The sequence below is a fragment of the Eschrichtius robustus genome, chromosome 10, assembly GCF_028021215.1.
Source record: "Eschrichtius robustus isolate mEscRob2 chromosome 10, mEscRob2.pri, whole genome shotgun sequence".
NCBI classification, from domain to species: Eukaryota; Metazoa; Chordata; class Mammalia; order Artiodactyla; family Eschrichtiidae; genus Eschrichtius; species Eschrichtius robustus.
In genome coordinates this window covers 57,424,209-57,438,421 of record NC_090833.1, presented here as the reverse complement: position 1 = coordinate 57,438,421, position 14,213 = coordinate 57,424,209, and the positions used below count along the sequence as shown (strand labels likewise).

Sequence of the window (14,213 nt, the reverse complement as noted above, 5' to 3'; positions counted from 1 at the left end):
CATTTACATCTATGCAGAAGTAGGAATATACAATGACTATCATTTCATTTCTGTTCATAATAGAGAAAACAGTTACCTCTGGGAGGAACTGGAATTGTCAGTTACTTAGATTTTATTTGTACTGTCTGAATTTTTTAATTAGATTCAGGTTTGAAATTTAAAATAGTGATGAAAAAGATATGGTAAATCCAAAAATTACTGAATTACTAAGAATTACACAATGAAATATTAAGTGAAAACACTAAGGCATGTTTAAATAAACTGACACCATTTGGGTCTCCCAAGAACAACAAAATATAGCATTAGTTTATGCACAGAAAAGATCTGAAAGGCTGATTGACTAAACAGTATGAGTAGTTTTCTGTAAAAAAAAAATGAGATTTGAGAATCTGAGAATGTTGGGAATGGGAGACCTTCCTAACGATACTTATTACTCTTACATTAAAAAAAGAAAACTCACAGACACACAAAGAAATTAAACCTTCTTCCATCTGTACCATTTTTCTAGGTTCCACATATATGCGTTAATATACGATATTTGTTTTTCTCTTTCTGACTTACTTCACTCTGTATGACAGTCTCTGTATGACAGAAAGAGAAAAACAAATATCGTATATTTACGCATATATGCGGAACCTAGAAAAATGGTACAGATGAACCGGTTTGCAGGGCAGAAATAGAAACAGATGTAGAGAACAAACGTATGGACACAAAGGGGGGAAGTGATGGTGGTGGTGGGATGAACTGGGAGACTGGGATTGACATATATACACTAATATGTATAAAATGGATAATTAATTAGAACCTGCTGTATTAAAACATAAATAAAATAAAATTCAAAAATTCAAAAAGAAACCTTCTTCCATCAAATATGTGTAATTTAAAATTAATGTAATCATGGAGGTTTATCTTTTTTTCCTAAATTTTTTTTTACTTAAATGAAAATTTTAAACAGGCATCTGTGATTTCTACTAGAGTCTTTCAGTGTATGGAAACTTCTTTCCAACCTAACTTGAGGAGATACCAAAGTTGTTCAGCCTTGCAGAACAAAACAAATAAATAAAATTCCATAGTGAACACTCATTGCCAGGCTTTTTTTATCTTATGTTTATGAGCATGCCTCTTCTAGAAACAATAACACCCAGGGTAAAATGACTCACTATTATAAAGATTTAGATATATTGCTAGTCAACTAATGTTTCCTAAAACAAAACAAAAAAATGCTGAAATGCCTGTTACAAAATGATTACTCTATGAGCAGCTGTTATTCCTGGCTCCCAAGGACAGCATCTAAAGAGCCATTCTGTTGTGTAACCCACCCCCCAGGGCAGCTAAAAGCTGAATGAAAAAGTATAAACTGAGATCATATTCTGGACATTGTACCTTTCCTACTTAGGTCCCTTTCCCTCACCTAATACCATTCACAAAATCCCCTTTTAGCAATACCAAGTTACTTTTAATATTTGGTTTCATAAAAAATCACCGCTGAGATGAACAGCTAGTATACCAATTTACAACACTGAATGATTTCTTTACAGCTCAGTTATTAAACTGAAAAAGAGTGTTTATAATCAAAGTGCTGACACAACGTTAACAACAATGGTGAGAAGGGCATTGTTAGAATATGGCTATCATAGTTGTTTGTCATTTGTCCTAGAGGGAAATCATGTTCCAATGGCTCTTCTATAAAACATCAATTAAAGAAATGTCAATACCAACATTCTCAAGCTGCCTTGTAAGGAGCTCTCATTTTAGCTGACATATCCATAAGTGACACTAAAGCCAATTTTCAGTGCTATAGAAAAATTACAAGATTGAAGTACCTCCCCACAGCCTTATTTATCTGACGTGTTCATAACAGAAATGCAAAACCATAAAATGGGCTGTCTGAGCTGGGAAAACAAAGACTAATTAATCACATTAACGGAAAACTAGCTTACAAAGTGCTGATCAACAAAACATGGAAGAACAATTTCTGGAGATGGGGCTCAGTTACCAGGGTTGGAGAGAGGATGGAATCTCATGTTAGGATGGGGCTGGCAAGAATTCTGAGTGATTAGGAAATTGAATGACAAGTTTCCTGCAGTAATCTTCTGAATGGAAATTTCACAGGGTCCAATAAATTTTATACCAGCAAGTGAGTTCCCTAATTTAGATGCTCACACCTAATTTGTATTATAAGTGAAAATATATATTCATTCAACAGATATTGGTGAATCACCATGCTGTGTCCTAGACACTGGGCAACAGCAATGAATGACAAAGATACACTCTGGCTAGGAGAGAAGACAAACTAAATCAGTAGATTATTTAAAGTAAAGGATGTTAAGCACTTGGGAGTGGGCCATGGAGTTCTCTAGGGAAAGGTGATGGCAGCAGATCCTGGCCTTTTCTAATAGGAAAGGTTATCAGAAGTAAGAGAAAGAATATCTGGTAAGGTTTCATAAGCCATGAAAAAAAGTCGATGGCCTGAAGCCACTGTAAGGTTTGAATGCACCAAGGACATAGAACCTGACTTATATTTTAATCAGATCATCCCAATTGCTGTGTTGACAGACAATAAAGGCTCAAGGGCAGAAGGGTGAAGAGAAGTTAGCAGGTTACTACCATATCCAGGAGAGAGGTAATGAGCAGATTAGTCTGGATTATGTCAGCCGAGGTGACTAAGAAGTGGACAGGATGCTAGACTCATTTTAAAAGTAGACAAGACAGGATCTACTGTCAGACAGATGTGAGGTATGAGAAAGAGAAAGCATCAAATCTAACTCTAAAGTTCTTGGCCTCAGCAGCTGGAAGGCCTGGAGATAAGGAAGCCTGCAGCATATCTAGAATTCAGTTCAGGACAGGGTGAATTTGAGCTATTGGACATGCTAGAGGAGATGCTGTCATAAAGTTGGCCACAAGGGTGAGACTGAGCTGGACTAGAGATGCCCAAGCCATCAATGACTAGATGCTGTTTACAACCATTAAAGCTATGAGATGGGATGAGGTTACCAAATGGGTTAGTGTAGAAAAGAGGCCCACATTTTGAACTCTGGGGAGTGAGAGGAAAAGCAGGAGAGTGCAGGATCCTGGAAGCCAAGTGAGGACTGCTTCAAACAGGAGACAGTGATCAACAGAAGTTTCTAAGAAAAAGTGGGGCAAAGCCTATGACTGGAATAAATTTAAGAGAGAAGTGGGGGAGAAGGGTTGGAGAGAGTGAATAAAGATAAGTCTTTTCAAGAGTTTTACTATATATATAGGGGCGTGGAGGAATAGAGTGGGAGCTAGTGGGAAGAAAGATCAAGAGAGGGTTTTTTGGTTTACTTGAAGATGGAAAAAATAACGGACTGTGTGGATGATAATGAGAATCATCTGGAGAAGGGATGTGGGCGAGAAAGGGATGAATTACTGTAACTATGATCCTGTGTATAAGAGAGCGGATGGCCTTAGGAGAAGAGATATTATAGATATGAAGCAGGTAGAAACATTAAGATCTCTACTGGTGTCTTCCCATTTCTCCATGAATATGAAGAGACTTCATGAGGTGAGGGTGAGGATGGGGAAGATGCGGAAGCTTGAGGAGAAAGAAGATACGAAACAGTCAATCAGGAGAGTAGTAGAGTGAATGAGTGATGGGAATGCAACATGAATTACCCACACCGTTGAGGACCAACCTCCAGTTACAAACTGAAAGCAAGAGCAATCTGCATATTGGGTGTTTCTCCACAGCCATGCTCAGCTACAGAGGTGCAGGTACAGAGTAGATAGATAGTTGGATTTACCAGGCTTGAGTTATACCAAGGAAGAGTAACAAAGTCAGAGAGTGGCAAGGGAGCTGAGAGTATGTGCAAGGAAATATAGCAGCTTAAACAGAAGTAAGGACATGAGGGGAGGGAGAGACTGAAAAGTTGGGAGCATTACTGAATCATATGTCACAGTGAGGTGAAAGGATTGCTGGAGTCCCAGAACCAGAGGGTGTGGGCTAGACAGACAGAAGGTAGTCAGAGAAAGATGCCTGAAAATGAAAGATGACACTGAAAATACAACATACCTAGTGGAATGCCGAATGGTTAAGAGTGAAAACTAATTACCCTTTCAAAAGGCTGTCCTTCTATTGTACACCCTTTAGTTCTCTGTTACTGCAATAACAAATTACCTCAAATACAATGGCTTAAAACATCATAAATATGTACAGTTCAGTAGGTCAGAATTCCAAAATGGGTCTCACTGGGCTAAAATCAAGGTGTCAGCAGGTCACTCTCTTCTGGAGGCTCTCAGGGAGAATCTATTTCTTTGCCCTCTGCAGCTTTTAGGGGAGCCCACGTGCCTTGGTCCTAGGACCTCCTCCTCCATCTTCAAAGCCAGCAACAGCAGGCCAAGCACTTCTCACATCACATTACTCTAACCTTTTCTGCCACCCTCTTCCTCATTTAAGGACCCTTCTGATTGCACTGAATGCACCCAGGTAAACAGAATAATATCCCTATTTGTAAAGCCAGCTGATTAGCAACCTTAATGCTATCTGCTACCATAATTCCCTTTTCATGCAACATAACATACAGGTTCCAGGGATTAGGATGTAGACATGCCGGCGGCAGGGAAGGGGGGAGATGTTCTCACTACATTTTAACAATTTAAATACTATCATACAGCCATTTGTACGAAAGGACGATAAAAGAAGAGGAAATCGTACTCTGTTTCAAATTACATCCCCCCAACCATTTATCTTTCTCATGCCATTCCTTACAGCAGTATAAAAATTACTTTGAGGTTTGCAGAGCACCTATGTGATAGCAAGCCAGGCATATGCTCGATAGCAAGGAGAAGCACCTCTATAATTGACTGGTCAGAGGTAATCTACATGGAACTTCATGGCATTTACATAATAGTATTTCCAGGATCCTAAGCAAAGTACTTCAAATTGAACATACATCTTACTTTGTTAAAACTGTACAACATTTGGCTTTCAAATAAAAACCCAGCTGGTTTATTCTTTCTTCCCAGCATGACCTTCGATAGCAAATAACAAAGTACATGATTTCTTCATCCTGCCACTGGGCTAGTTTTTGCCGTTCATGAGAAACGCCTGCACTGCACTTTTTTTTTTCCCCTCCATGCCTCCTAGGGATCTCTTTCCTCATTGCTAAGGAGATGTGCCTTTTAGCCCAGTGACCTCCGGGCATGCACATCCTGGTGTGCACTGCAGTATGCTATGCTCTCCATAATGTCAGTCATTATTCTTCCTGACTTTACTTGTGCTCTCTGGTCGAAGCACTTAAGATTAATGAGGCATTTGTTCTCAATCAAGAAGCTATTTATGAATATAGTTCCACTTACAATAAGCTCTGTAGATTTCTCTTTCTCTCTCTCCATTACCAAAGTGGGGTAGGGAGGGATTGTGTCTATTGAGCAAAAGGGAGAAGAATGAACAGAAAAAAAAAAAAAAAGATTTGTGACTTTTTTAGCCTGTAAGCAGTTCCCTAACAGAAAGGCCTCCACATCATAGCTATGCTGTCAGGATAATTGATATCCTCAAATGTGCTGTTCTGTTTGCTTAAAGTAAAATAATTATTACCACCCTGGCCTTTGTGAGCCAAGGTTTAAGTCTGCAGCTGTTCAGAAAAATCTGCCTCCTCAGGAGGGAAAAGGTAATTCTGAACTCAAATGCGTCACCTCAAATGGGAGAGTGTGGTCTGGCTAGCGGCTTCCAGGGACACCTCACTGGAGAGGAGAAATGGCACAAGCAACCACTTGGCTACACACAGTCATGGCATTTAACAAGAATACAGCCTTCCTTTTTCTACTAGTTTTACTGTGTCTGAGGATCAAAGTCAGCCTTTCAGACTGACAGCCTCTCACCACCTGGTCTTGACAGTATCCCATGGAATAAAAAAAAAAAAACCAGCATAAAACACATCACAGGGAGCGGGAGTGCCACCATGACCTCTCAAGGCTATATAGCCAATCAGATCTAAACGTCAATGGCTCCGATCTACAAAGCCAATTCAGAGCTTCTTGTTAAAGAAAAATGCCAACTCGGTTGTCAATTGGGAAACTAGATTCAGGAGATTATCCAGCTCTGGGAAAGGTCCTCCAGGCAGAAACTAGAGTCAATATGAAAGAGTAAGGACACTGCTCTACTCAACCACCCAATAACACTAATCATTCCATATTAAGTATGTGACCAATTACACTATTAGTGCTGACTTTATTTTCAATGTAAACAAACAAAAATCATTCAAATACATTGCTCAGAATTAGGCCAGTTGTTCAGCCTTCTTTCCACTCTAAAAACAAGTAACTGAGAAGAGTAAAAAAAAAAAGAGTGTGGGCCTGAGAATCTACAGGCCTGAGTACTGCCATGAATCTGGGCTCTCTTACCATATACAGGGGTGATCCTGGACAAAGGAGTTACTCTCTCAAACCCCTGGCTCAGTATCTGTAAAATGAAATTTCTGAGATAGATGAAGAATTCTTTAGTCTTTGCCAGTACTAAATTTTATGGAAGCTAGAAAAATTCTATCCTTGCTACTTATATTGGTTTATATTTATATCAGCAGTTATTCTGAAACTGTAGGTCAAACATTTTAAAATGAAACTATTACTTTTTTTAAAACACAAGGCTTCCAAGAGCCAAATGATTGGCAATTCTAACATCTATTATCAGTACCACTATTTTTATTTGAGGAGTTGGAGAGGAGATATAATGGTTGTATTATGCGATAAGGGTAACATAATCCTCAGCCACATACATTTTCCTTAATTTTCTCTACCCTAAGAGAATTCCCATGTCAGAGAGAAAGAAGAGAAAGCACTGCCTTCAGATTTAACAGAGTGCGGTTAGGGTTGCTTCGTATCAGTCACGCCCCTGTCTATAGGACCAGCCTCAATGCAAAGTAGGAGCCAGACTCTACCTATTAGACCACGTTCCTCCATTATTAGCCAGAGTACATAGAGTTATAGGGATTGGGACCTCATTGTTCCCAAAGATGAGTTACCAACTTTCCAAGAAGTTGATCATTTTTACTTGAGCCTTAAGAGTAGGGAGTTAAGACTAAGGTCTATGGGCTTCCCTGGGGGCGTAGTGGTTAAGAATCAGCCTGCCAACGCAGGGGACATGGGTTCGAGCCCTGGTCTGGGAAGATCCCACATGCCGCAGAGCAACTGAGCCCGTTTGCCACAACTACTGAGCTTGCACTCTAGAGCCTGCGAGCCACAACTACTGAGCCCAAGTGCCACAACTACTGAAGCCCGCACGCCTAGAGCCCGTGCTCCCCAACTAGAGAAGCCACCGCAATGAGAAGCCTGCACACCGCAACGAAGGCCCCGCTTGCCGCAACTAGAGAAAGCCCACGCGTGCAACGAAGACCTGACACAGCCAAAGATAAATAAAAATAAAAGAAATTAATTAAAAAAAAAATAAAGACTAAGGTATATTCCAAAGATTAAGAGTTCAGATAAACGTGTTCCAACAAATGACATAGATTCTTTAGCTCACAAGCTTTAGCAACACTGTGGGGTTGGGTTTTTTAAAGACCACTACCTCAGGTACTTCCAGATTTTAACTTTCTGACTATGATTCATGCAGAGAAAACACTTCACTTTCTTTCAAAAGCCAAAAAATAGCTATGTGCAGCCTTGGAGGGCATGAATGGCAACCACTACTCAATCTATAGATGCCACTTATTTATAATCAAGCAATAAAAATAAATAAACAGCACCAAAATGTTTATTTTTAATCACTGCAATTGCTTATTCCACTCTTTGTAAGAGGAAAGAAGACGCTAATTCCAAATGATTATCAAGGTATAGCTTGTGCTCATATCTGTTAGTCCATTTTAAAAAAAAAACAAATAAGCAAAATAAAGAGAACAGTGAATAGATAGGTGGCCAAGGTGAAAACCTATTTCATGTTTGGGTTTTGATTTCTTAAAACCATTTTGAAAAAAAAAAAAAACAGAATGCTATACTTGTTAAACATATATAGTACAACTTTATTATTCTACAGAGTATAATAAATGCTCTTCAATAGATAATAAATGTGTACAATTACCTAGTTCATGTATTTCATTATACAGAATGAAAATTCTAACCTTTAAGGTGTTTTATTTTAATTTTCCATTTCAAAATCTACCTTTTGATAGCACAATATCCACCCAACAATATAATATACAACTGTGTATTTTACTGCATTACTTTGAAACGAAAATATTTAAACAAATACTCCTAAATTAAGAGCAAAGGGATATATTGAAATAAAAAGAAATCCCGAGGATGATGTGCATTGCCACAGATTCCTGAACATCAGGTAGATAAAGTCATAGTAAGGCCTTAAAGTCACTTTTTAAAAAACAATGAAAGTTTCCTTGAACACATAAAAACTACACTGATCCAGCCAATAATTACCAATGTCACTTCTATTCCTATACTTTTCTGTTACTCAGCACCTCTGACCAGGTTAAGAAATACAGGAATAAATTTAGATTTCTTGAAGGTGCCCAATTCTTAAGGAAAACTAATTAAGGCAAAATGGAAATAAAAAACAACACAGAATCAAGGGATTTTAGGGTGAGAAGAGGTCTTAGATATATATCTCTAGTCGAACCTTCTCATTATGTTGCTTTTAAATCTTCCTGTAATTAAGATTTTAGATTACAGGTATGTGAGTTACTGTGTTTACCCCTCCCTTCCCCCCAGGAATTACATATGGTGATTAAAAAAGCTCCCTAGTAAGGCACAGCACAAATGATACTTTATTTGGACTTTTTCACACTGACAATGAAAACCTACAGCACAGGCTTAATGCTACCCTGGACAGAAGACTGGCAACTCAAGATTTGTCAGAGTCATAAATCTGAGTATGACGTGACTTCCCATATGTTAAACTACCAGTCTTCCCATGAAGTTTTCACTCCCATTTTGGCACTAAAACAAAACCTCACAGTGACCCCCACCGCAAAAGAAACATCCAAATTTCCTGCAAAGAAACAACCACCAAAAAGCTACATTATTCCTAAATTTTAAAAAGAGAAAATCTTATCCATATTCCTCTTTAACCTCTTAACCTGCTTATATTTTATTCTTTAGAATTCCATTTATAAATTCTTTAGAAGATAGTATAGAAAATCCTCCTGTGATTTATTAGCATATTACCTCTTAATACTCTACAGAGTATTCAGCACATAGATTATTATTTTTTACAATAAAAGTATTTAGGTTACCAGTTCATTTCCAGACATTTAACTAACATCCTCCTTCATAATTAGAAGTGAAGCCCTAAAGTAGAGTTCAGGAATTTTACAGAAATACTCAGACTCAAAAACAATTTTTCAAAATAGGGATAAAAAAGAAAATGGGGGGCTTCCTTGGTGGCACAGTGGTTGAGAATCTGCCTGCCAATGCAGGGGACACGGGTTCGAGCCCTGGTCTGGGAAGATCCCACATGCCGCGGAGCAACTAGGCCCGTGAGCCACAATTACTGAGCCTGCGCGTCTGGAGCCTGTGCTCTGCAACAAGAGAGGCCGCGATAGTGAGAGGCCCGCGCACCGCGATGAAGAGTGGCCCCCACTTGCCACAACTAGAGAAAGCCCTCGCACAGAAACAAAGACCCAACACAGCCATAAATAAATAAATAAATAAATATTAAAAAAAGAAAATGGTAGGGAAAAAAACCTGAAAGAAAGCAATACAAATTCTGTATTTTTACAGTGAGAATATTACATTATGTTTTTAATTAGCAGTAACTTGTAGTCATTATAAAATGGAAATCCATAAACAGATTAGACACAAAACTCTAGTAATTTAGGTCAAAAGTGATTAGATTCAAATTAAGACTCAAAATAGCAAGAAACACATTCTAGAATCAGAGTAATGACATTCAACACCTAAAAACAGAACTTGGTAATGTTTGGAATGCGCTCTAAAGCGCTACTATAATGAAGGAGTAAAAATGGCTCCAAAATGAATTACATAATCACAAAAGGGTTGGAAACAAACAGAGCTGAAAATAAAATACTCTAATAAAGCTGGGTTATAAGCCATAAACGCAAACATAGCTTTCATACAGATCTATTTATCTGAGCAGTACTGAAATGGGACAAACAAGCACAAAGCAATGATATTTAATTAGAACTATGAGATATACAACCCGAATGTCAGGAGAGACAGGTATTGTGGGGAATTATTTCACTGTTTCATTTCATTTGAATTTGAGCACGGAGCTAGGATTCTAGAATCCAAGTTAGGGTGTTATTCAAAATTTGTAACTAATCTCTCCCTCTAACACATGCAGCTAAAGCTGCAATACAGCTTGTTGTTTCTTATTTTAGATGACATAAGTGGCTAAAGTAACGAAATAGTAGCAACATGAAAAACAGTGAGGACTAAACCAAAACTGGAAATGGTGAGAGCACTGAAGGTCACAGACCAAGGTCACAGATAAAGGCTCTGCAAGTTCAGAAATGATCCAACACTATACCAGGTGTTAGGGGTGTTATAGAGAAAAATGAGACAAAGTTCTGGCCTCCAGTTACTTAAAAACTAGCAGGGCAGTTTGGTCCGGAGCAACTTCCACGCTTTAGAATTGGTAAATAAAAAGACAGCTGGTCTGTGAACATTGATTCCAGCCTTATGTACATTCTCACCCACCAAGCCCAAGTTGAAGCTGACAGAATCTTCTAATGTATGAACTTATTTACTTAGTTATGGTCTGGGACTGGATGAAATAATCGCTGAGATGCCTTTGCTTCCAAAATTTAAATAATTGATACTTATCTCTATGATATAGTGTTCCTCTTTTTGCCCAGCTTTATTGAAATATAACTGACATATTGTATAAGTTTAAGTTCTTCAATGTGATGATTTGATATATCTATATATTGAGAAATAATTACCACAATAAGGTTCGTTAACACTTCCATCACCTCACATAATTATCTTTTGTGATTAAATCATTTACGATCTACTCTGCTCTCTGTGGTGAGAGCACTTAAGATCTACTCTGTTGGCAACTTTCAAGTATCTAATAAAGCATTGTTAACTACAGTCACCATGCTATATACTAGATCCTCATAACGTATTCATCTTGTAACTGAAGTTTGTACCCTTTGACCACCTTCACCCATTTCACCCAACACCCCCGCCCCTGGCAATCACCAATCTATGCTCTGTATCTATGAGTTCAGGTTTTTTTTTAGATTCCAATAGAAGTAAGAGCATACAGTATTTGCCTTTCCCTGACTTATTTCACTAAGCATAATACCCTCCAGGTTCATCCATGTTATCACAAATGGCAGGATTTCTTTCCTTTTTTATGGCTGAATAATATTCATTGTACGTATGTGTGTGTGTGTTTGTGTGTGTGTATCTACACACACACACACACACCACCTTTTTTTTAATCCATTCACCCATCGACAGACACTCTTTTTAAGAAGAATCTTTAAAAAATAGAACTACCACATACAATTCTCACACATACCTTATGAAAATGAATACAAGGTGTTTCAGGCTACCCTCTTCTTACCCTCAAGATATTCAAAGCACTAATCATAAAAGGAAACAGAATTAACTGAAACAATCACATTTGTTGTATAAATACATATCCCAAGCAAAATATGCTCTTGGAGTGTTCTGTGTTCATGATGAATAAGCCTTACCTTCACAAACCATGTTTAAAAAGAAAATCCCAGGAAATAATTAGTAATTAGAGTTAGTGAAATAAAAGCCAGCAATGAAATAGCATTTGACCTCAGCTGCTTCGTTAGATTTCCATTAGCTTTTTTAGAGCTTCTATTTATCAATAAGAAAAGGAGGTCTAGGACTCCTCTGGAACCTAAAACTAACAGTGTGAGATTGATTCCTAAGAAAGCAAGTCTAAGTGTACTTTCAAAATGCAATCATTCCAGCCACAAAATCCAAAGAATCATACTTAAGTGCTTAGTAAAAAATTAATATTGCAACACTCAATGCCACACTAAATAAGGGTATTAAAGCCAAAATATCAATATTATCAGTTACTTCTCGGCAACGCTTAAAATAAAATTCAATTATTTTTCAGGAGAAAAATTTAGAAATAGAGCTTCATGGACAAAGTTCACTCAAAATGAATAAACTGAAAAAACAATTGGCTCACTGTGAATTCAGATCATTTCCAATTAGAACTAAGAAATTATATAGGTCTAAAAAAATCAATGCAAAGCTGTATTTAAGAGCTCCCATTTTTATTGCAAATTAAAAGAGATTTACATGGTATCAATATTAAAATACAAAAGGCACACTGTATTTTCTGAGGGTGCGGAGGGGTTGAGATTAATAGAAAGATGCTTCAAATCAGTTGCAGAGAGTGATTATTTCCTTCTGTAGACATGCTAAAGGAAAATGACATAATTGATCAGAAGCTGCCTTAGAATCAGGGTGGCTGGGCTAGGCCTGGCCCTGGCTCTGCCATGCAAAGGACAGTAGTACCTTGGGTAACAGGACTGCTCGGTGTGTGAGCACAGGAGCCAAGCAGTAACTGTGGATGGAACAGAGAACTCTTCATGCCTTGGTGAACTGGATTAGAATATCTCTAAATTCTAAATCTATACTTCAGAGTGAATGAGGGGATATCATTAGTAAAACTGACTCTACAAGGCTTTACTTTGGCTCATATAATACGAATAGAACCAGCTTGATAAACAAGAGCTGAATATATTTATTATAGCAGGACTTCATGGCTGTTTTAAAGATGCTGTACATTTATACAGTTTTTGTTAACATAATGAACAACACACCAAAGGAAATACCAAAATGTTATCTGGGCCCACTAATGAAAAGAATTCTTAAGTTGGAGATATTACCTCTAATATGAAATCAGATTATTTGGACTATAAAGAGTGTCCATATTTTGCCCCATTTTCCCCTCACTACCCAGAGTGAATGCCAGCAATAAAATCATACAGAAAGACATTCTCACAGATGCTTTTAATTTATAGTCACCATATGTCTATTTCAACACTGAGAGCTAAACATACATAATCATGACATAAATTTTCCTCATGTAAAGCATTGTCCTTATATTGTCCTTCAGGTTTTTAACTCTGGTTGCAAGGAAATTTAATTCATTATCATTAGAGATCATTAAGGAATAAAGCAAATGCTACTATTACAATCAAAATCAAGCTGAGCATCTGCTCTGGGATCAAGAGTGAGGGATACAGTCTTGAGATCTGATCGGTCTCCACTTTCAACCATGTTCTGATACCTCTTGAAAGAGAATTTTTAAGAAAAGTTAAGGTAGCACATAATCAAATGACAAAATGGGTGACATGGTGGATTAACAGAATGGAACGCAACGCTTGGATGTAAGCTAAAGTTTCAACAGGGTCTTCAGGAAAAAGTTTAGGTGAAGAGAAATCTATGTTCTCCAAGTGGGGAATCATTTGTTGTTGAAGTTTCTGTCTCAAGTTCACAGCAATGCCTAGCACAGAACACTCTAAAATTTTCTAAAGTATGAATGTACGAATGAATAAGCGGGGAAGACCTCACGCTAGTGGAACAGTTGTGAATTAGCACAGTTTCCTGAGAGGTCACTGAAGATTCCCACCTTCACTGTTACTTAGAAGACTTATTTTCAAGAATTGCAAAATAGACCTGGGCAAGAACATGAAGCAATACTTTGGACATGCTCTAACAAACCAGTAGTCTCCATAGGTTCCTGAGCAAATGGTGATGCCTAGAAATGTATTTAACATTTCCACAATCGATATAGAGCTACCAGGTAGGATGATTTGGAAAGAGAAGACGAGAAATACAGGTAACTGGAATGGCACACAAAAGCATGTGTACCATCTTACCTGACCACTAGATTTAAATGGACCCACAGTGGATGGAGTGAGAAAAGGAGTTAAAAGATACTAAAATTAGCCACTTACTGCTGTCCATGCATTTCTTTTGCACCGGGCACATAGCCATCCATCACAGATCTCATGAGAAGGGATACCGTAACAACCTATAAAATAACAGTATGGATCCATTAATTAAAGTCTTTTGCATTTCGACAATATTACACATTTTAGCACTGAATAAATAAAATCGGAACAACAGCCTACCATACCATTTTTGATTCTCACTGCTTAGAACAAAACATTAGCAAGGCTGGCTCAAAGATACTTTTGGTTCCCATGCCTCATAGCTAATAGGATTATCACTGCCAGAAAAAATGAGAGTGTGCATCTTAATAGTTACCAGTG

General features: G+C 37.8%; 1 protein-coding gene across 1 annotated transcript in view; it reads right to left on the bottom strand.

The window, feature by feature from the left end:
- The window catches only part of KDM4C (lysine demethylase 4C), a 418,075-nt gene that overhangs the window by 144,361 nt on the left and 259,501 nt on the right, over positions 1 to 14,213 (bottom strand). Inside the window, exon 15 of the mRNA XM_068552402.1 lies at positions 13,896 to 13,972. Within this exon, the coding sequence (XP_068408503.1) occupies positions 13,896 to 13,972 (77 nt within the window). The remainder of the gene's footprint in view (positions 1 to 13,895; positions 13,973 to 14,213) is intronic.